Source organism: Chlorocebus sabaeus, chromosome 7 (assembly GCF_047675955.1).
Source record: "Chlorocebus sabaeus isolate Y175 chromosome 7, mChlSab1.0.hap1, whole genome shotgun sequence".
NCBI classification, from domain to species: domain Eukaryota; kingdom Metazoa; phylum Chordata; class Mammalia; order Primates; family Cercopithecidae; genus Chlorocebus; species Chlorocebus sabaeus.
Genome location: NC_132910.1, coordinates 137,268,506 through 137,286,086, shown reverse-complemented (window position 1 = coordinate 137,286,086; position 17,581 = coordinate 137,268,506). Strand labels below are relative to the sequence as shown.

The following is a 17,581-nucleotide window of genomic DNA, read 5'->3' as shown; positions in this document are numbered from 1 at the left end:
ATATCCATTGTCATACATCTACTCAACTTTAATGAAGCAGAAATACTTAAAAGTGAAAGTACATCTAAGACATACAGAAAAATAAGAAGGTTCTATACATAAAACCTTCTGATATTGGGCTGCAGGTATTGTTTTGTTTGACTTTTATTGTATACATTTTAAATACAGATTTTTACATCCATGGTTACAGAAATTTACAGATTAAAAAGTTGCTGTTCACTGGATTGATTTTATCTGCTGATCACCTTATTTCAGAACTTTTTCCTCTGCATGTATAATTGTGTATGTGCGTTTAAAAAAATTTTTCTGAACATCAGTAACAAACATATTTTATATATTATTATGCATTTATATTTTTCACTCAATTTCTGTATCACTGACATTCTTCCATGTAATTAATATATATGTTTTCTTTTTTAAAGCTGTGTATGTACCGTCATATAATAAGTCCATTCCTTTTCCCTCCTGATATAATGAAACTCGCTTTAGCCCAGATTTTCAAATGTTGGGAAAACAGCGTCTGGCAGCTACATTTCTGGATTGCATTCAAGTCACAAACTCTCTGGTGAAATTTGCAGGTTGCATTCAGTTGCCCCGTAATCTTTGCTCCAATTGGGGGGCAGCCAGGGACTCCAAAACATTTAGCATGGTTGTCTGGAACCTGACTTTTAGGGTTGAATCCCAGCTCCCCGCTAATGAACTGTGTGACTTCGGGCAAGTTGCTTGTACTGTTTCCTGTCTGTGAAATAGGATGTGATAATGTTACCTACTTCTTAGGGTTGCTGTAAGGAGTAAATGAGCTGATGTCTAAGAAGTTCTTCTCTGCTGTATCATGAGTCCGTATGTGCTGTTACGTTGCCATCCCCATCAGTCATCATCAGCCTCTGAGTCTGCTCACAATACAAACGGCTTCTCACAAAATGGCACTCATGGCGCATCACTGGTTTTGAAATATTGGGTCATGGTGGTCACTGACATGACTTCAGTTAAACTGAAGAGAAGGAAATTATACGTGATTTACTGTATTTTTATCAGTAAGGGGGCGGGGGTACCTGTACGGTACACGAGTATACTGCCTAGCAGTTTGGCCCATGAGGGGTGCTTCTTAGTTGACTTATTTTCTTTTACTTATTTTGACTTTTTTTATTATCAAAAACATAAAATATTTATAGAAGTGGTCTCTAGCAATTAAAATTTCAATTATTAATATACGTATACACGCATAATAGAACATTCTGTTTTTAAAAGTACTATAACTTGTTTTTCTCCTTCTCTTGCAAAATAAACCATTAAACATTGGTCTTTACATATTCCTTATGTTTTATGATTAGCAACTCCAGTGAAGTAAATAGTAATATCTTATAAACTTTGGGTGAAAGGAAAGTAAAAAATGTTGATTTTAGTTCCGAGAGCATTTCCTGTGTCATTCCCTGAGAAAGTAGACTGAATAGCCATTTTAGAGTCTTAAATGCTTTCAGCCCAATAGATTCCTCTTTTTTCATTTCTTGTTAAATTTTAGTCCACACTAGTAACATAACTTTGCCAACTGATGGCAGAAGCAAGAACATTAAATGTATATTTACACACACACATACACACACACACGATCTACTGTATTGTTTCTAAAAGAATTCAAATGTTTTGATTTATGAGATAATACTGCATGTCAAACTGGTATCGTTATTTTTATTTATTTATTTTGAGATGGAATTTCACTCTTGTTGCCCAGGCTGGAGTGCAATGACACTAGATCAGCTCACCGCAACCTCCGCCTTCCGGGTTCAAGTGATTCTTCTGCCTCAGCCTCCCTAGTAACTGGGGTTACAGGCACCCGCTACCTAATACCCGCCCAGCTAATTTTTTGTATTTTTAGTAGAGATGCGGTTTCAACATGTTGGCCAGGCTGGTCTTTAACTCCTGACCTCAGGTGATCCGCTGGCCTCAGCCCCCCAAAGTGCTGGGATTAGAGGCATGAGCCACCATGCCCGGCCCAGTTATTTTAAAGAAAGGCTAAATTGCAGAAATTTTGCTTTCTATATTAAACTCATTTTACAGCTTTTCTTCGTATATAATAGGCAAAACAAGTAATAATTTTTTCTTAATTTACAGTAAATTGTATTTTGAATTCGATTGTTATTTAAATCTTTAGCCTTTAACATGTAAAGTTTCTTATACACACATGAGGCTCTCTCAAGGTATCATGAAGATGTAGAAATATTAGCATTGTCTAAATCTAGTACTTAATGAAAACGAGATTAAAAACAGCTAAGTTCAAAAAAGTTTTCAATTGAAGGAAGGAAACAATCTACATATTATGAGCTCTCATAGACAACCTTTTTAAAAAAATAAAACATTTGCAGAAGAGTGGAGCAGAAGGTGGAGTGCTCATGTAACTCCCTGCTCCCTGCCCCCCTTCGCCTGTTGTTGACATCTTACAGTAGCATGTAAGATGTTACAATTACAGAATCAGTGTTGGTACATTGTTACTAACTAAAGTCTAAAATACATGCAGATTTTCTGAGTTCTTACCTAAGGTGCCTTCTGTGGTCCAGGCTTCCACATGACATTTAATTACCTCTCTCTGGGCTCCTCTTGCCTATGACTGTTTCTCATCCTTTCCTTGTGTATAATGGATATCCTTTTTTTAACAGCTGCTTCTTAAGCACTCGCTATTGACTCGGCCTTGAACCAAACACATAACAATTCTTTGTCCTTTAAAAGTTTGCATTCTAATAGGAAGCTTACAGTCTACTTTTAAAATTTGATTTTAAGGAAGAATTGTTGTCTTTTAGTGATGAACATGTAATATGACAGTTCGGAGATGTTTAGTCTTTGCATAATTAGCAGGAAAAATGGAATAACCATTTATAGATTAATTGCAGAAACAGAGAGATTGGCTCTCCAGTGTGTTGGTGGTATGTGTCTTCTTTTTCAGTGAGTATTGTTTTCATATTTGGGGAAATGCTTATTTTCAAAAGAGTTACTCTGTTTACGCTGAGGATATTGAATTGGAGAAAAGAGTTTCTAGTAGTCTGTTGTTGCCTGGAGGGAAAATATCATTAAAATTATATCTCACATTTAAGGTTTTCTTGTGAGTGAACAAAGCAGCTTTTAACACAGTTGCTGCCTTAAGCAATTGTATGAAAAGTTTAAAAAATTAAGTATATGACGTGATACATTGCACATTTATGGTGCTGGGTTGTTGCTGATGATAAGTGTTTTTGAGCTGAAATAGCTGAAGAATCAGATATAACAAGGCTTTGTTGAAAGCCTTGGCATTAAGGCTTGACTGGGAACCAAGGCCTGTTAAACAAAGAAAATAGGAAAATTCTCAGAGGAAAGGTATTCTGTGGCCATGGGAATTTGAATCAGTTAAATTATTTTTGGCACACATCATAGCTGTAACTTTATTTTTGCCTTAAAAATTACTGTGTTGCAAGAGTCCTGTTCCACCTGTGTCAGCTGGGGGGAATGCTGGCCTTTCCTGATCCGGGGCTCTTCCTTAACAGCAGCCGTAGCCAGCAGTGGCAGGGAGTGTACGAGTTAGTTCAAACTTTGATTTACTTTTGAACCATTTATTGGAGCAACCCTATAACCTTTGACGGGCTGTGGAAAGACAGCGGTATCTGTTTAATTATATAAGTGGACATTAATGAATCCTTCCATAACGAAATTTTGCTGTGAGCTATATTTTCAACTATCTTGGTCAAGCTCTTTTAGAAATTACATTTTCCCCTTCAATCTAGTTCTCCACTGTATGCATATTTAAAATGAGTTTCCATAGTGACATCTGGTGGTGGATTTGAAATCCTGGAGAGTATGTATGTTTGGAATGATAAATATTCTTACTTAATAACTCCAAATTTCCGGCTTCTTTCAGATTTTTCGGGTTATTAACAACTTCATTGTATTGTATTCTCAAGGTTGGAAAGCTAGGCATTTATTCCTTCTGTAATGCTTCATTCCAGTAAAGGCGTGACTTCTGATGGCGCTGCTGAGGGGCACACGTAAGAAGCCTGTCTCAACCTGTCTTCTGTGCTCCAAATTCACATCATAGCATCACGCAGCAGCATCACGACCGCTCGCACTGCGTGTGCATGGCGACCTCCTGACAGGAGTGGCGGAGTTTCCGTGTCACTCCTCTCATGGCTGTGTTGCTCCTGGCGTCTGGCTAAAGGGAATCCTGCGGAAGGCCTGAGCTGCACCCCTCCCTCCTCACAGCCTGGGCCCATGCACCTTCTGGCTGCATGCTGTGTTTGCTTTCAGAAAGGTAGAAGGAAGGGAGCGCAGAGAGGAGGAGAGGCCGAAGACAGGAGGGAGATCACGGAGGAGAGTGTGGGGGTGGATATACACAGGTGCCCAAACAGATGAGGTAGTGGATATGTGTAAATAGAACGATACCTGTAAAAACTATAGTTTTTGTTGGTTCCTTTTGTCTCCAGCATGAGTTTATAACCCACTATATTAAAAAAGTACTTACTGAAAGTTGATTGGTAGACATTCATGGATTAAGAGAAATAGATTGGGATAGAGGTTTGAGAATGACCACAGTTTGATTCACATCCAGTGACGGCTGGACATCCTTAGTTTTATTTTTGTTTTTCTCTGTGTTAAAGGCACTAATGAGAAGTCTTCCTGATGGAAATGTGAAAATTTGTTTCCTTTATGGAACTGAGGTAACTGCTAAAGTTACAGACTGTAAATGCCAGTTGAGGCTTTAGGAAGGACTGGGGAAAGGATGGTAAAGTGTAGGAACAAGAACTCCTAGTGACTTAACAAAGGCAGCTTTGGGTCAGACTCGGAGACAGCTGGTGTGTTGCTCCCTGCAGAAACCAGGGCTCCCTTGAAGAATGGTTTGGATCGGGATGAACCCCTAATTAAGGAGATCCTTCACTCTGGATTCTGAACGACACCTGTTTAGCTTCTTGGAGTTGGACAAATCATTTCAACGTTCTTTAAGAACAAGGGGGTTGCCCTGGAGGGTTTTGAAGGTGTTCCCAGTCTAATGCTTGATTTTGAGATGGCGAAGGCTAGCTCTGCCCCTGGTCTTTCTTCGCACATTATCTAGACTCTCACTTAGCCATCCTGGACCTTCGTCCTGCCCCCGATTCAAGATGGGAAGCTTCGGGGCTTTGACGTAGAGATCTCGGGCTAGCGCGATAGGTCCACGGGAAGTTTCTGACCGGGGCTCCCGAAGAGTGCATCTTGCAACTGGGTTGACAGATTAAAAAGCGGAAAACAAAGTTACTTGGCATGCTTAAGGCTTCCCTCCACCCACTTTGTGCATATACAAAGGTTTTCTGCCGTGACTAGAATAGCACTTAGGTACTGAACCCCGAAACTCTGAGCCGAGTCCTCAGATCATCTCCTCTCTGTTGTCCTGCACGAATGAGGAAGACCCTTCTTTCCACACTGGGAAGCTCCTTGTGGCCTTTCCTCATGGTTGTAGCCCCACCAGGTCCCCAGCACCTTTGGTGTCCCACAGTGTTGCTGTTGATTGATGGTGGTGACAGCCCACCGCCCAGTGGAGAAGACCCTGAGGCCTGGATTCTGACCGTCCAGCTCAGCTCCAGATCCCACCAGTTAGCTGTTGACCCTGGCCATGTTTCCTCCTCCCTCCAGGGCTTAAGCAAGTTTCTTAATGGATCTAAGCTTCTCTTTCCTCATGTTTAAAGCGGGGATGAAAATCATGCAACTTCCATGTTGTTTCAGTGATTTAGTGCATGTAAAGCATCTAGTAACGTGATTGGCGTCCATGAGGAATCTGAGGATTTTGGTTACAAGATGAGATTCTTCGACGTGCCCTCCTTTCCCTTTGGCAGTTGAAATTTATAGTTCTCCTTAAGTTGTATTCAATAATTTTTTTATCTTACAAAGAGGTAATAATTAAAATGCGTTGAAGCAGAAGCTTATCTCAGCAGTCACGATAGGCATTCTAAAAGTACACAGTCATGAATTCATGCAATAGGAACATCCAGCATCTCACTCATTCATATTGACTATTTTACCTGCAAATTACGCAATCCTAGTTTTCTCCCATATTTGAATAGAGCCACTTTGTCGCGTCAGTCTTAACCTTTAGTAATATCGACAGATTACTGGGGACTCCGACCGTCCCCTCCTGATGGACGTGGCCATCCGCCACCCCCTGGTGGTGCAGTGGCTGGGTCGGCAGGGACCGCTCCTGGCAGAAACCATCTCCGAATTGCACACTGCAGTCTGGACGCTTACAGCCCAAACTAGAAATAGGGCACGATGGAAAATCGTAGCTGTTTCTGGCTGTGATTGCACACCTCAGATGTGCTGGTGATATATTTCCATTTCGTATTTCTTTTTTCCCTTGAGATTAGAGAAAGCTACTGTGTAGGAGTGGACGTTTAATACATTCCTGTGTAGGAGTGGACATTTAATACATTCCTGCTGCATACTGACATGTAAAACAGATGGATGAAGTAGGAAGTTTGACTCACCTTTCCCGAATTACCACATTAAGTTTTGCTTACTCTTTTGTCATAACAGCCATAGGACTGACAAAGATGTTGCTGGTGCTCAAGACAGAGATTTGTGGTATCCACACTCCAGCTCTGCCATTCACCGTGGCCCTGGGAAGGTTCCTCATCTCTCTCAATCCGAGTTTTTCGTTAGTGAAATGGAGTTAATAGCATCACATATCTAGGCAGGCCGGATGTAAAGATTAGAGAAGATAATGCATATGAGACACTTACCACAGGGCCTGACATTTAGTAAACACTGAGCAAATTGTTTCCGTAATTACCATTTTTAAATGCCTGTATGTCACATTTGGAGGGGCACATTTTAAAACAGTAGATAGAAGCATAAACTGTTGGAGGATTAGAACTCAAAAAAAGTAGATAAAAGCACCATGTACCTGTCTTCTTGAGATTTCCTAATAATACTTCACCTGTCAAGTGAATTTCATTGCATTTTAATGAAGTGGCAGCACACGGGGGGGCTGTGTACATTTTGTTAATGTGCGATCCTCCCGGAGAGAACATTCTGTTATCCCCTGACGTCTTTTTATCTGTGGATAGATGTGATGAATCAGAGAAACAGAAAGGTTATTATTTGCGCCTACAGACAGATATAATTTTGCTAATTTAGCAGACCAGTTGAGTGTGCGTAGGTTATGCTTGGGTTAGAGAACAAGGGAAATACGTTTGAGCTCATTTTCAGTTGTCTGCTGTGCAGAGGGACCAGGTAGGTCCTTTTTGTTTGGTTCTGAGGTTTCTTCCATGTTTCTAGAAGCAGTGTTATACAGCCTTTCTGAAGGTTCGGTATGAATTAATGAAACAATAACAAATCATTGTAATGCTTTTGAATGGCAATAAAGATTCATTAATTTCACATTTTATTTAGCTAAGTTTTCTATTTTTAAGTTGTAAGTCCTTTTGGGGGTATTAGATATAATTATCCTTCATTCAGAAAATGAGTTTTTCTGATATTAACCTGGAGTAAGTTATGTTTAATTTTAACCTGGAGTAATATTAATGTTAACCTGGAGTAAGTTAATATTTAATTTTGTGTGATCAAAATTATGAATTACAACAGTGTATTTTTGTCAACTAAATGTGTCATTGCTGAGCATAGGTGAAATTGGTAATTGGTTATTTTTCTCACAGTATTTTGCATTTAATGGGAAACTTCAGGGATTCTAGAGCTTCAACATTTGCAGAGTCCAGCCTGTACCATGGTGTAGAACACGGGGAGTATTGTTAGTTCCGAGTGATCAATCCATGAGAACAAGTGCGGTGAGATGTTTTTGGTAGACAAAGGGCGAGACGGCACTACTGAATAAAAAGGTGGGACTTGCCAAAGAGAAATGGCTATTTCTGCTTCTTATCCCCAGAGGAAGTAAATCCTGGCTTGAAGTTAAGTTTTGACTGGTTTCAGTGGCTGGACCAAAACATTACAGATACTCGAACCCTCTTTGTAATCATATAATTTCATCTCTTGCTAGTTGACTTACTAAGAAATGTATCCTAGTTTGGGTCCCAGTTGAGGACTTTTCTCTATCAACCCTGTATAAGATACTTCGGTATTTCACTTGTGTATTTAATACATTATTGTGCTTTATGTAAGGTGCTGGGGATACTGGTATTTCAGATGACGTGGCCTCTGCCCTTTTGGAGTTTATAGTGTAGCTGAAAAGTTTCTATTTTTATAGCATGCTGGTTGTCTTCCCGTTTGTTTGAGGCGATTGAAAGAAATGGAAGGACCTCAACACTCAGGAGATCTGAGCAGCCCGTTATTGTGGACTTTGAAGGTTGCACTTTGTTTCCTTTGCCACTGTGAGAAGGGGTATGCGTGCAGACCGAGCTGTCCGGAGGATGCTGCTGCTCCTGCCTTTTTCCTTAGACAGTGGCCGCCACACGGATACAGCGTGGGGAGCGGGGTTGCTGGACTGTGGGGTCTGAAATCTGGGCCATGGCTCTGGCGTCCTGAGTAGCCTCCAGGAAAGTCAGCACATCTCTCAACCAACTATAAACTTCACGTATCAAAAAATGAAGTGTTGGGCCGTTGGATGATCTCTTAGTGCTCACCTATTTTGAGACTTCAATGAGATAATATTTTTAAAGTGCGCCATTTAGTGCCTGACACCTGATTCTAATAACAAACACTTTCATAGCTTGTATTATGTGCCAAGTGTTCTAATCATTATACGCATGTTAGTTGAACATACTATTGTTTTCTCCATTTTAGAAGAAAGGAAGCTGAGTCGCAGAAAGGCTAGTGACCTTGCTCAAGGTTATGCACCTAGTAAGAGGCATATAAAGCCCTCAGTAAGCCGGAGTTGTTGACACTTTCTCAAGCTGGCAGTTTTGGTTGTTGACGTGCTGCTTTACGTTTTTCTTTTTTCTCTCTAGGTATCATAGAGACGTCAGATCGACTGGACCGAGAATCGACCTCCCATTATTGGCTAACAGTCTTTGCAACTGATCAGGGTGTCGTGCCTCTTTCATCGTTTATAGAGATCTACATAGAGGTTGAGGATGTCAATGACAATGCCCCACAGACATCAGAGCCTGTTTATTACCCAGAAATCTTGGAAAATTCTCCTAAAGATGTGTCTGTGGTCCAGATCGAGGCATTCGATCCAGATTTGAGCTCTAATGACAAGCTCGTGTACAGAATTACAAGTGGAAATCCACAGGGGTTCTTTGCAATACATCCTAAAACAGGTATGTGTTAATACTGCTGTGTGCAATGTTCATGCTTATGCTCTTCTGTTAGGGGGAAAAGTAAGAATTAGCATTTATCTGTTACATACTTTGGTTTTTTGTTAAATTGTTTTCCTTTTGAATTATTCAAAATAAGCCTTTATTTTGGATAAAAATTTAGCCTAACCGGGTGTGGTGGCTCACGCCTGTAATCGCAGCACTTTGGGAGGCCAAGGCAGGTGGACCACAAGGTCAGGAGATCGAGACCATCCTGGCTAACACGGTGAAACCCCATCTCTACTAAAAGTACAAAAAATTAGCCGGGCGTGGTGGCGGGCGCCTTGTAGTCCCAGCTACTCGGGAGGCTGAGGCAGGAGAATGGCAATGGCGTGAACCCGGGAGGCAGAGCTTGCAGTGAGCTGAGATGGTGCCACTGCACTCCAGCGACAGAGCGAGACTCCGTCTCAAAAAAAAAAAATAGCTTTTTTAACTTTGAGTTTGCTTTTATAAAGCTATTTTACAATTATGCTCATTAGTAGGGTTTCACTTTCAGGTTAAAAAGCAAACATTGTTATTTCAGTAATAGCTCCTAAATTAGTGATATATCTTAAATTTACAGCAAATTCTACTGCTGCTAAGAATTTGAATTGTTCTAAGTCCACTTTTTGTGAAGAATATTAAAAGAGTTTATTTCACAGTTCGCTAGTTTTGTAATGTTTTAAGGTTCTCCCATAGAGCAGTGCTGTATGTGCAGGTGGTAAGGGATTGGGATTAAACAGTTTTCAGACTGGAAGCGGTTGCTTTCCTGAAATGACACCCCAGGCCTTTTGCTTCTAACATTTTTTCCATCGATGTCTGTGACCGACTCCCCTGCTTCCCAGAAGACAGCTCCTTGACCTCAAGATCCTCCTCCAAAATTTTTATAAACTTCTAATCTTTGTTCCTTACTGCACAAGTGATAACTGCGTTCACCCTCCTTGTGAAATAAAGGAAAAGTGAGCTAAAAACTAAGTGCTGAAAAATCAGAAGGCATGGCCAAACATAAGAAAGTCAGAAGTGTATAAGCATTGTGAGGATGCATTTGGAGTCCAGAATGTGTGCCTCTCTAGTGCAGTGCCAGACCTCGAGAGAGAAACCTAGAAGTAAAAGCCTTGATTGATGCAATGTGAGTGTGAACAGAAACCCTCAAAGAGATGTTTTCCTATCCTCTTCCCAGACCCCAACAGTCATCATCACAGAAGATTTCTGTGAACAAGCGTGTGCTTGGGGGGCTGGGGGGAGATTCCACGCACACCGAGCAGCGCGCACCTTGGGAGCGCTCTCATTCAATTCTGACAGGTTTTCTTGCCTGGACAGCCTCAGATTCTCAGTTCCCAAGAGTGTTCCCTTCCTCCCCACAGCTGCAAGCCCAGGCCTCCGAAACTCCTGACGGACCAGCTCCAAGTGAGGGTTCACGTGACCTCTCTTTGGGTTCTGTTACTTTATTAGAGCAGCTCACAGAACTCGGGGAAACACTTATATTTACCTGGTTATTACAAAGGATATTTTAAAGGATACAAATAAACAGCCAGATGAAGAGATACACGGGGGCAAAGTCTGCAAGGGTCCCACGCACAGGCCCTTCTGTCCCAGTGGAGTCGGGGTGCACCACCCTCCCAGCACCCGGATGAGTTCTTGTTCACCTTCCTGTAGCCTCCACGTGTTCAGCGGCCAGAAACTCTGAACTCCGCTTTCTTGGGCCTTTTACGGAGACTTCATTACCTAGGCGTGATTGACGCACGGACAGCCATGTCAACATGTGGTTGACAGAGGCCTGTCTCTTCAGATTCTTCTTGGCCTCTGTCTGCAGCGTTTCCGCCTCCAGGATATGGAGCGGGACCCTCTCTGGAATGAGGGGCTTGTGACGCACAGTCAGATTGGAGTCCTGCCTTGGCAGATGAAAGGAGAATGGCAGGTGGTCCGGACAGAGATTCTGTTTCCTGAGGCAAAAAGTGCTACAACATAACCAAAGACTGTGACAGGCGTATGGGAGTGACAAGCCAGAAACCGTGGACAGAAACAAATACACACCCCTCCCCACAACACACATGTGTGTCATATCACAGGTGGCAATTCAAGACCAGAACTACCCCTATAGTAATTTGTTTGATGAATTAGGCTAAGCAGTGTTTTCCATTTTCTTGTGTCTTCTCTCTTTTAGATTAGATTAAGTCCTCTGTGAAGAGATAGATGAGCAAGCAATAAATATTATTTTGGATATCTAAGCACATGGCATAGGTCTGGGCATAATACCTATTTGAGGAGTAGGAGAAAGAAACTGAGGAGATGATGTAGCTTAGCATTGCTGTGGGGAGCCTTGAAAACCCTGGGTTCTTCCTGGGGCCCCAGAAATGGTGATGTGGCTGCTATGGTGTCATGTCTTGTTGTGGAAACATGATTAACACGACATTGCCTCTCCCCTTTAAATCTCTCTATTCTGACAACTCTAAAGAAAAGGTGTTTGTAACTCTATGCTGTTATCTTCAGCAGGAGTCAACCCTCTCCCGGTGTCCACGGCCAGCACCCCAGCCCCGGTGGGAGTACAGGCATTCTCCTGGCGGGGCGGCAGGAGGAAATTCAGTGGACTGCACCCAGACGCTTGCTTTTCTTACGAGTTGAAGTCAGGTCATAGTGGAGGATGCCATAGTTAGTACACAGCAGTATTTGTTGTGAAGTATGTTAAAAACTGTGATTAGTAAAGATGTCTCGACGTTCCACAAATCACCTAAAGTCTCTGAAGATGAAGAACCATATTTTAGCATGGGAATTATTAATATAGGAAATATAGCTTCATAAGATCGGTTTCTAGATGATTCTCTTCCCCCAACTCAGCAGAAAATTGGGGTGTGATCCTCAGGACCCAAAGTGCAGATGCCTCATCTTCTCACAGCCTTTAAAGCAGACTGACTTTTCACAGGTAGGTTGGTATCATGGCAGCTTGATTGGGAAGGCTGATGAAGTCCGTCTGGCAGAAAAAAGTGCTTGAGAGTTACTGACCCATCGCACCACCTGGAGACCCTAAATCGTGTTACTTAATGATTAACGGCTGAGCAAGGAAATCACTGGGCTGGAAATCAAGAGATCTGGGCCATAGGGAGGCCTTCCCTCTGGGATCCTGGGGCAAACTGACTTCCGGGTCCTTCGATTTTGTGATTCGGGGTGTTTCTGCACCCCGTTAAGGCTTGTGTGTGTAGAGTGCAGGAGCGCCCAGGGTGGTTCGGGGACAGGTGCGCAGCTGCTTCCACTTGCAGGTGTTACAGTTGCTCTGTTAATGAATATAAGACAGTCAAGAATCTAGTAGATTGATAAATTTGTGCCTTTGAATAAACAAACTTGCTGGAATAAAGTGGGTCTACTTGTTTCTTAGTGGGAAACATGAATTTGGGACCCGGGTGATTATCCTCAGTGTCCAGCAGGCTAGAGAGAGCTTCAGTTTATCATCATTAAAGTGTGTGTTTGTGCATCAGGTACAGTCACGCGTGGCTGAATGCCAAGGATGCATTTTGAGAAACGCGTCATCAGGCGATTTTAAAAGTCATTGTGTGGACAACATAGAGTGTACTTACCCAAACCTAGATGGTCTAGCCTACTACACACTCAGGCTGTATGGGATGGCCTGTTCTAGCCTACAGACCTGTATACCATGATCCTGTACCGAACATTGCAGGCACTTGTAACACATTTGTGTGTCCAATATAGCTAAGTATAGAAAAGGTGCAGTAAAAATATGATATTAATCTTTCACAGCCACGGTCGTATGTGCGGTTTGAGCGTATATGCAGCCCGTGGTTAGCTGAAACATCGTTACGCAGTGCATGGCTGTATTTATTTACTGAACTTTGAAATCATTTTCCCGAATCTTTGAAAGTTCGTCGTCTACAAAACTGAAATAACCAAGAGGAACTGGTGTGTGCAGCAGTGTGGCACAGGCTCTCACGGGTCCGGTGGAAGTGCGGCACGGGCCCTCACGGGTCCGGTGGAAGTGCGGCACAGGTCCGGTGGAAGTGTAGCACAGACTCTCATGGGTCTGCTGGAAGTGTGGCACAGGCTCTCACGGGTCCGGTGGAAGTGTGGCACAGGCCCTCACAGGTCCGGTGGAAGTGTGGCACGGGCCCTCACGGGTCCGGTGGAAGTGCGGCACGGGCCCTCACGGGTCCGGTGGAAGTGCGGCACAGGTCCGGTGGAAGTGTAGCACAGACTCTCATGGGTCTGCTGGAAGTGTGGCACAGGCTCTCACGGGTCCGGTGGAAGTGTGGCACAGGCCCTCACAGGTCCGGTGGAAGTGTGGCACGGGCCCTCACGGGTCCGGTGGAAGTGCGGCATGGGCCCTCACGGGTCCGGTGGAAGTGCGGCACAGGTCCGGTGGAAGTGTAGCACAGACTCTCACGGGTCTGCTGGAAGTGTGGCACAGGCTCTCACGGGTCTGCTGGAAGTGTGGCACAGGCTCTCACGGGTCTGCTGGAAGTGTGGCACAGGCTCTCACGGGTCCGGTGGAAGTGTGGCACAGACCCTCACGGGTCCGGTGGAAGTGTGGCACAGACCCTCACGGGTCCGGTGGAAGTGTGGCACAGACCCTCACGGGTCCGGTGGAAGTGTGGCACAGGCCCGCACGGGTCCGGTGGAAGTGTGGCACAGGCCCGCACGGGTCCGGTGGAAGTGTGGCACAGGCCCTCACGGGTCCGGTGGAAGTGTGGCACAGGCCCTCACGGGTCCGGTGGAAGTGTGGCACAGGCCCTCACGGGTCCGGTGGAAGTGTGGCACAGGCCCTCACGGGTCCGGTGGAAGTGTGGCACAGGCCCTCACGGGTCCGGTGGAAGTGTGGCACAGGCCCTCACGGGTCCGGTGGAAGTGTGGCACAGGCCCTCACGGGTCCGGTGGAAGTGTGGCACAGGCCCTCACGGGTCCGGTGGAAGTGTGGCACAGGCCCTCACGGGTCCGGTGGAAGTGTGGCACAGGCTCTCACGGGTCCGGTGGAAGTGTTGCACAGGCCGTCACGGGTCCGGTGGAAGTGTGGCACAGGTCCAGTGGAAGTGTGGCACAGGCCCTCACAGGTCCGGTGGAAGTGTGGCACAGGCCCAGTGGAAGTGTGGCACAGGCCCTCACAGATCCAGTGGAAGTGTGGACAGGCTCTCACGGGTCCGGTGGAAGTGTGGCATGGGCCCTCGGGTCCGGTGGAAGTGTGGACAGGCTCTCACAGGTCCGGTGGAAGTGTGGCATGGGCCCTTGGGTCCGGTGGAAGTGTGGCATGGGCCCTCAGGTCCGGTGGAAGTGTGGACAGGCTCTCACGGGTCCGGTGGAAGTGTGGCATGGGCCCTTGGGTCCAGTGGAAGTGTGGCATGGGCCCTCGGGTCCGGTGGAAGTGTGGACAGGCTCTCACGGGTCCGGTGGAAGTGTGGCATGGGCCCTCAGGGATCCGGTGGAAGTGTGGCACGAGCTCTCACGGGTCCAGTGGAAGTGTGGCATGGGCCCTCGGGTCCGGTGGAAGTGTGCACACGCTCTCACGGGTCCAGTGGAAGTGTGGCATGGGCCCTCAGGGATCCGGTGGAAGTGTGGCACGAGCTCTCACGGGTCCAGTGGAAGTGTGGCATGGGCCCTCGGGTCCGGTGGAAGTGTGGACAGGCTCTCACGGGTCCAGTGGAAGTGTGGCATGGGCCCTCGGGTCCGGTGGAAGTGTGGACAGGCTCTCACGGGTCCGGTGGAAGTGTGGCATGGGCCCTCGGGTCCGGTGGAAGTGTGGACAGGCTCTCACGGGTCCGGTGGAAGTGTGGCATGGGCCCTTGGGTCCGGTGGAAGTGTGGCATGGGCCCTCAGGTCCGGTGGAAGTGTGGACAGGCTCTCACGGGTCCGGTGGAAGTGTGGCATGGGCCCTTGGGTCCGGCGGAAGTGTGGCATGGGCCCTCGGGTCTGGTGGAAGTGTGGACAGGCTCTCACGGGTCCGGTGGAAGTGTGGCATGGGCCCTCAGGGATCCGGTGGAAGTGTGGCACGAGCTCTCACGGGTCCAGTGGAAGTGTGGCATGGGCCCTCGGGTCCGGTGGAAGTGTGCACACGCTCTCACGGGTCCAGTGGAAGTGTGGCATGGGCCCTCAGGGATCCGGTGGAAGTGTGGCACGAGCTCTCACGGGTCCAGTGGAAGTGTGGCATGGGCCCTCGGGTCCGGTGGAAGTGTGGACAGGCTCTCACGGGTCCAGTGGAAGTGTGGCATGGGCCCTCGGGTCCGGTGGAAGTGTGGCATGGGCCCTCGGGTCCGGTGGAAGTGTGGCACGGGCCCTCAGGGATCCGGTGGAAGTGTGGCACGAGCTCTCACGGGTCCGGTGGAAGTGTGGCATGGGCCCTCGGGTCCGGTGGAAGTGTGGCATGGCCCTCAGGGATCCGGTGGAAGTGTGGCACGAGCTCTCACGGGTCCAGTGGAAGTGTGGCACGGGCCCTCGGGTCCGGCGGAAGTGTGGCATGGGCCCTCGGGTCCGGCGGAAGTGTGGCATGGGCCCTCGGGTCCGGCGGAAGTGTGGCATGGGCCCTCGGGTCCGGTGGAAGTATGGACAGGCTCTCACGGGTCCAGTGGAAGTGTGGCATGGGCCCTCAGGGATCCAGTGGAAGTGTGGCATGGGCTCTCACGGGTCCAGTGGAAGTAGGAAACCGTCAATGGGTGTGACTGTGAAGATGAGGCCCTGTGGAACAGGTACTGGGCCGATTGTGAAGGTGGTAACAATAGATTGATGGAGAGGAGGTAGAAGGTGTTTTTATGTTGGGGGCAATTTGAAGGAATGGTGAGTTGGAGACCAAGAAATAAGTGTACGGGAGATGGCTACACTCAATGGAAAACCTCGAATGCCGGAATAAGGGTGAAAGAGGTTATTTGTTATTTTTATTAATAAAAGTGACCTCTTTTTGAGAGTCGGTATAAAGTGCCTTGCAACATTTTGGATAAACTTAAATAAAATGACCTCGCTAAAAGTCTTTTTGGAAAAGAAGAAGACATCTCCGCAATATTTTTCTCTCCTTACCCTTTTGTCACAGTATAACAAAATATTTTAAAAGCCACAACCAAAAACCTTCCTAGGAGTGGGTTTAGTGAGTGATCTTACGAATTTTGTGCTCTAAACAAGTTTGAGTGAACTTTTTTGAATGCTTTTTCTCTTCAAGGTTTTTGTGCTTAATTGTGGTGCCGAGAACTGTCCGTCTGCATTTCAGACCATTCTTATTACATTGTTTACAAGTGGGGGGGCAGTGGGTTTTCATTTTTAGGAGATACAAGTGGAAGACCATATCCATTTTCCTTTTGTGATATATACACTTTTGTTGACATCACTAATTTTTATAACATTTTTTGTTTGTGTTAGTTATAGGGTAAATGTGCTTCTTTTAGCATAAGCTGCACACTTGTTCCAGGTGGAAGAGAGACAGGAGGGTAGAATTCAGATTGTTTGGCGCCTTGGCAGCTCCAGCGCCTGCAAACAAAAGCATCACAGCTTTGTGGTATGTCAAGGACAGAGAAGAAAGGGAGTCCGGAACAAAAGCGACTAGTGTGAGCTTCTCATGTCTCATTCATGAACAACCTCTGGAAATCGACACCACCCTTGCAAAAGTTATTGCTTTGAACTTGGAGGAGTCGATATGCAACTTACGATTCACGTTTATTAATACTTTTGAAGTGTTACTTTTAGACATGTGCGTCCTTTAGAAGAGACCACGGTCTTACTCTCTTATCTGTATGTTTGATATTTTTCAAGTTTTTGCTACAAACCAAATAGTGATCTTTATTTGTAAAAAGCTTTTTTGAGGTGTAATTGACTTACAGTAAATTGCACCTATTTAAAGTCTACAAATTGATAAGCTTTGACGTAGCTTTTACAGCTGAGAAAGCACCAGCACTCTCAGGGAGTGAACACACCCGTCATTCCCAAAGGTCTCCTCACGCTTCTCCGTATTCCCCCTTCCAGCCCTCCCACCTGCACCTCTGGTCAACTGCTGGTGCGTGTTCTAGCACTAAATAATAGTTTGCATTTCCTAGAATTTTATATTCGTGAACTCACGTGGCATGTACTCTTTTTGGTAAGGCCTCTTACAGTTCGCATGTTTATTTTGAGATTCATGCATGTTTTAGCGTGTATTAGGACTACGTTTCTCTTCATTGCTGTGTATCCTTTGTGTAGATAGATTAATTTGTGTATCCACTCACCTGGTGATAGGCATTTGTATTGTTGCCAGGTTCGGGCTGTTTGTAAATACAGCCGCTGTGAACATTGAGCACAGGTCCTTCCGTGGACACATACTTCTGTTTCTCTTGGACGTCACCTAGGGCTGCATAGCTGGCTGGAAACTGTCTGCAGGCAGCAAGCTGCTGCGATCGTGGCTCTCCCCTCGT

At 45.6% G+C, this 17,581-nt stretch overlaps 1 protein-coding gene across 4 annotated transcripts in view; it reads left to right on the top strand.

Moving 5' to 3' along the window:
* FAT1 (FAT atypical cadherin 1) overlaps positions 1 to 17,581 on the top strand; it is a 143,608-nt gene that overhangs the window by 56,470 nt on the left and 69,557 nt on the right. For all 4 annotated transcript variants that reach the window (XM_073017791.1, XM_008000505.3, XM_008000507.3 and 1 more), the window contains exon 3: positions 8,886 to 9,200. In XM_073017791.1, coding sequence (XP_072873892.1) covers positions 8,886 to 9,200 — 315 coding nt within the window. The remainder of the gene's footprint in view (positions 1 to 8,885; positions 9,201 to 17,581) is intronic.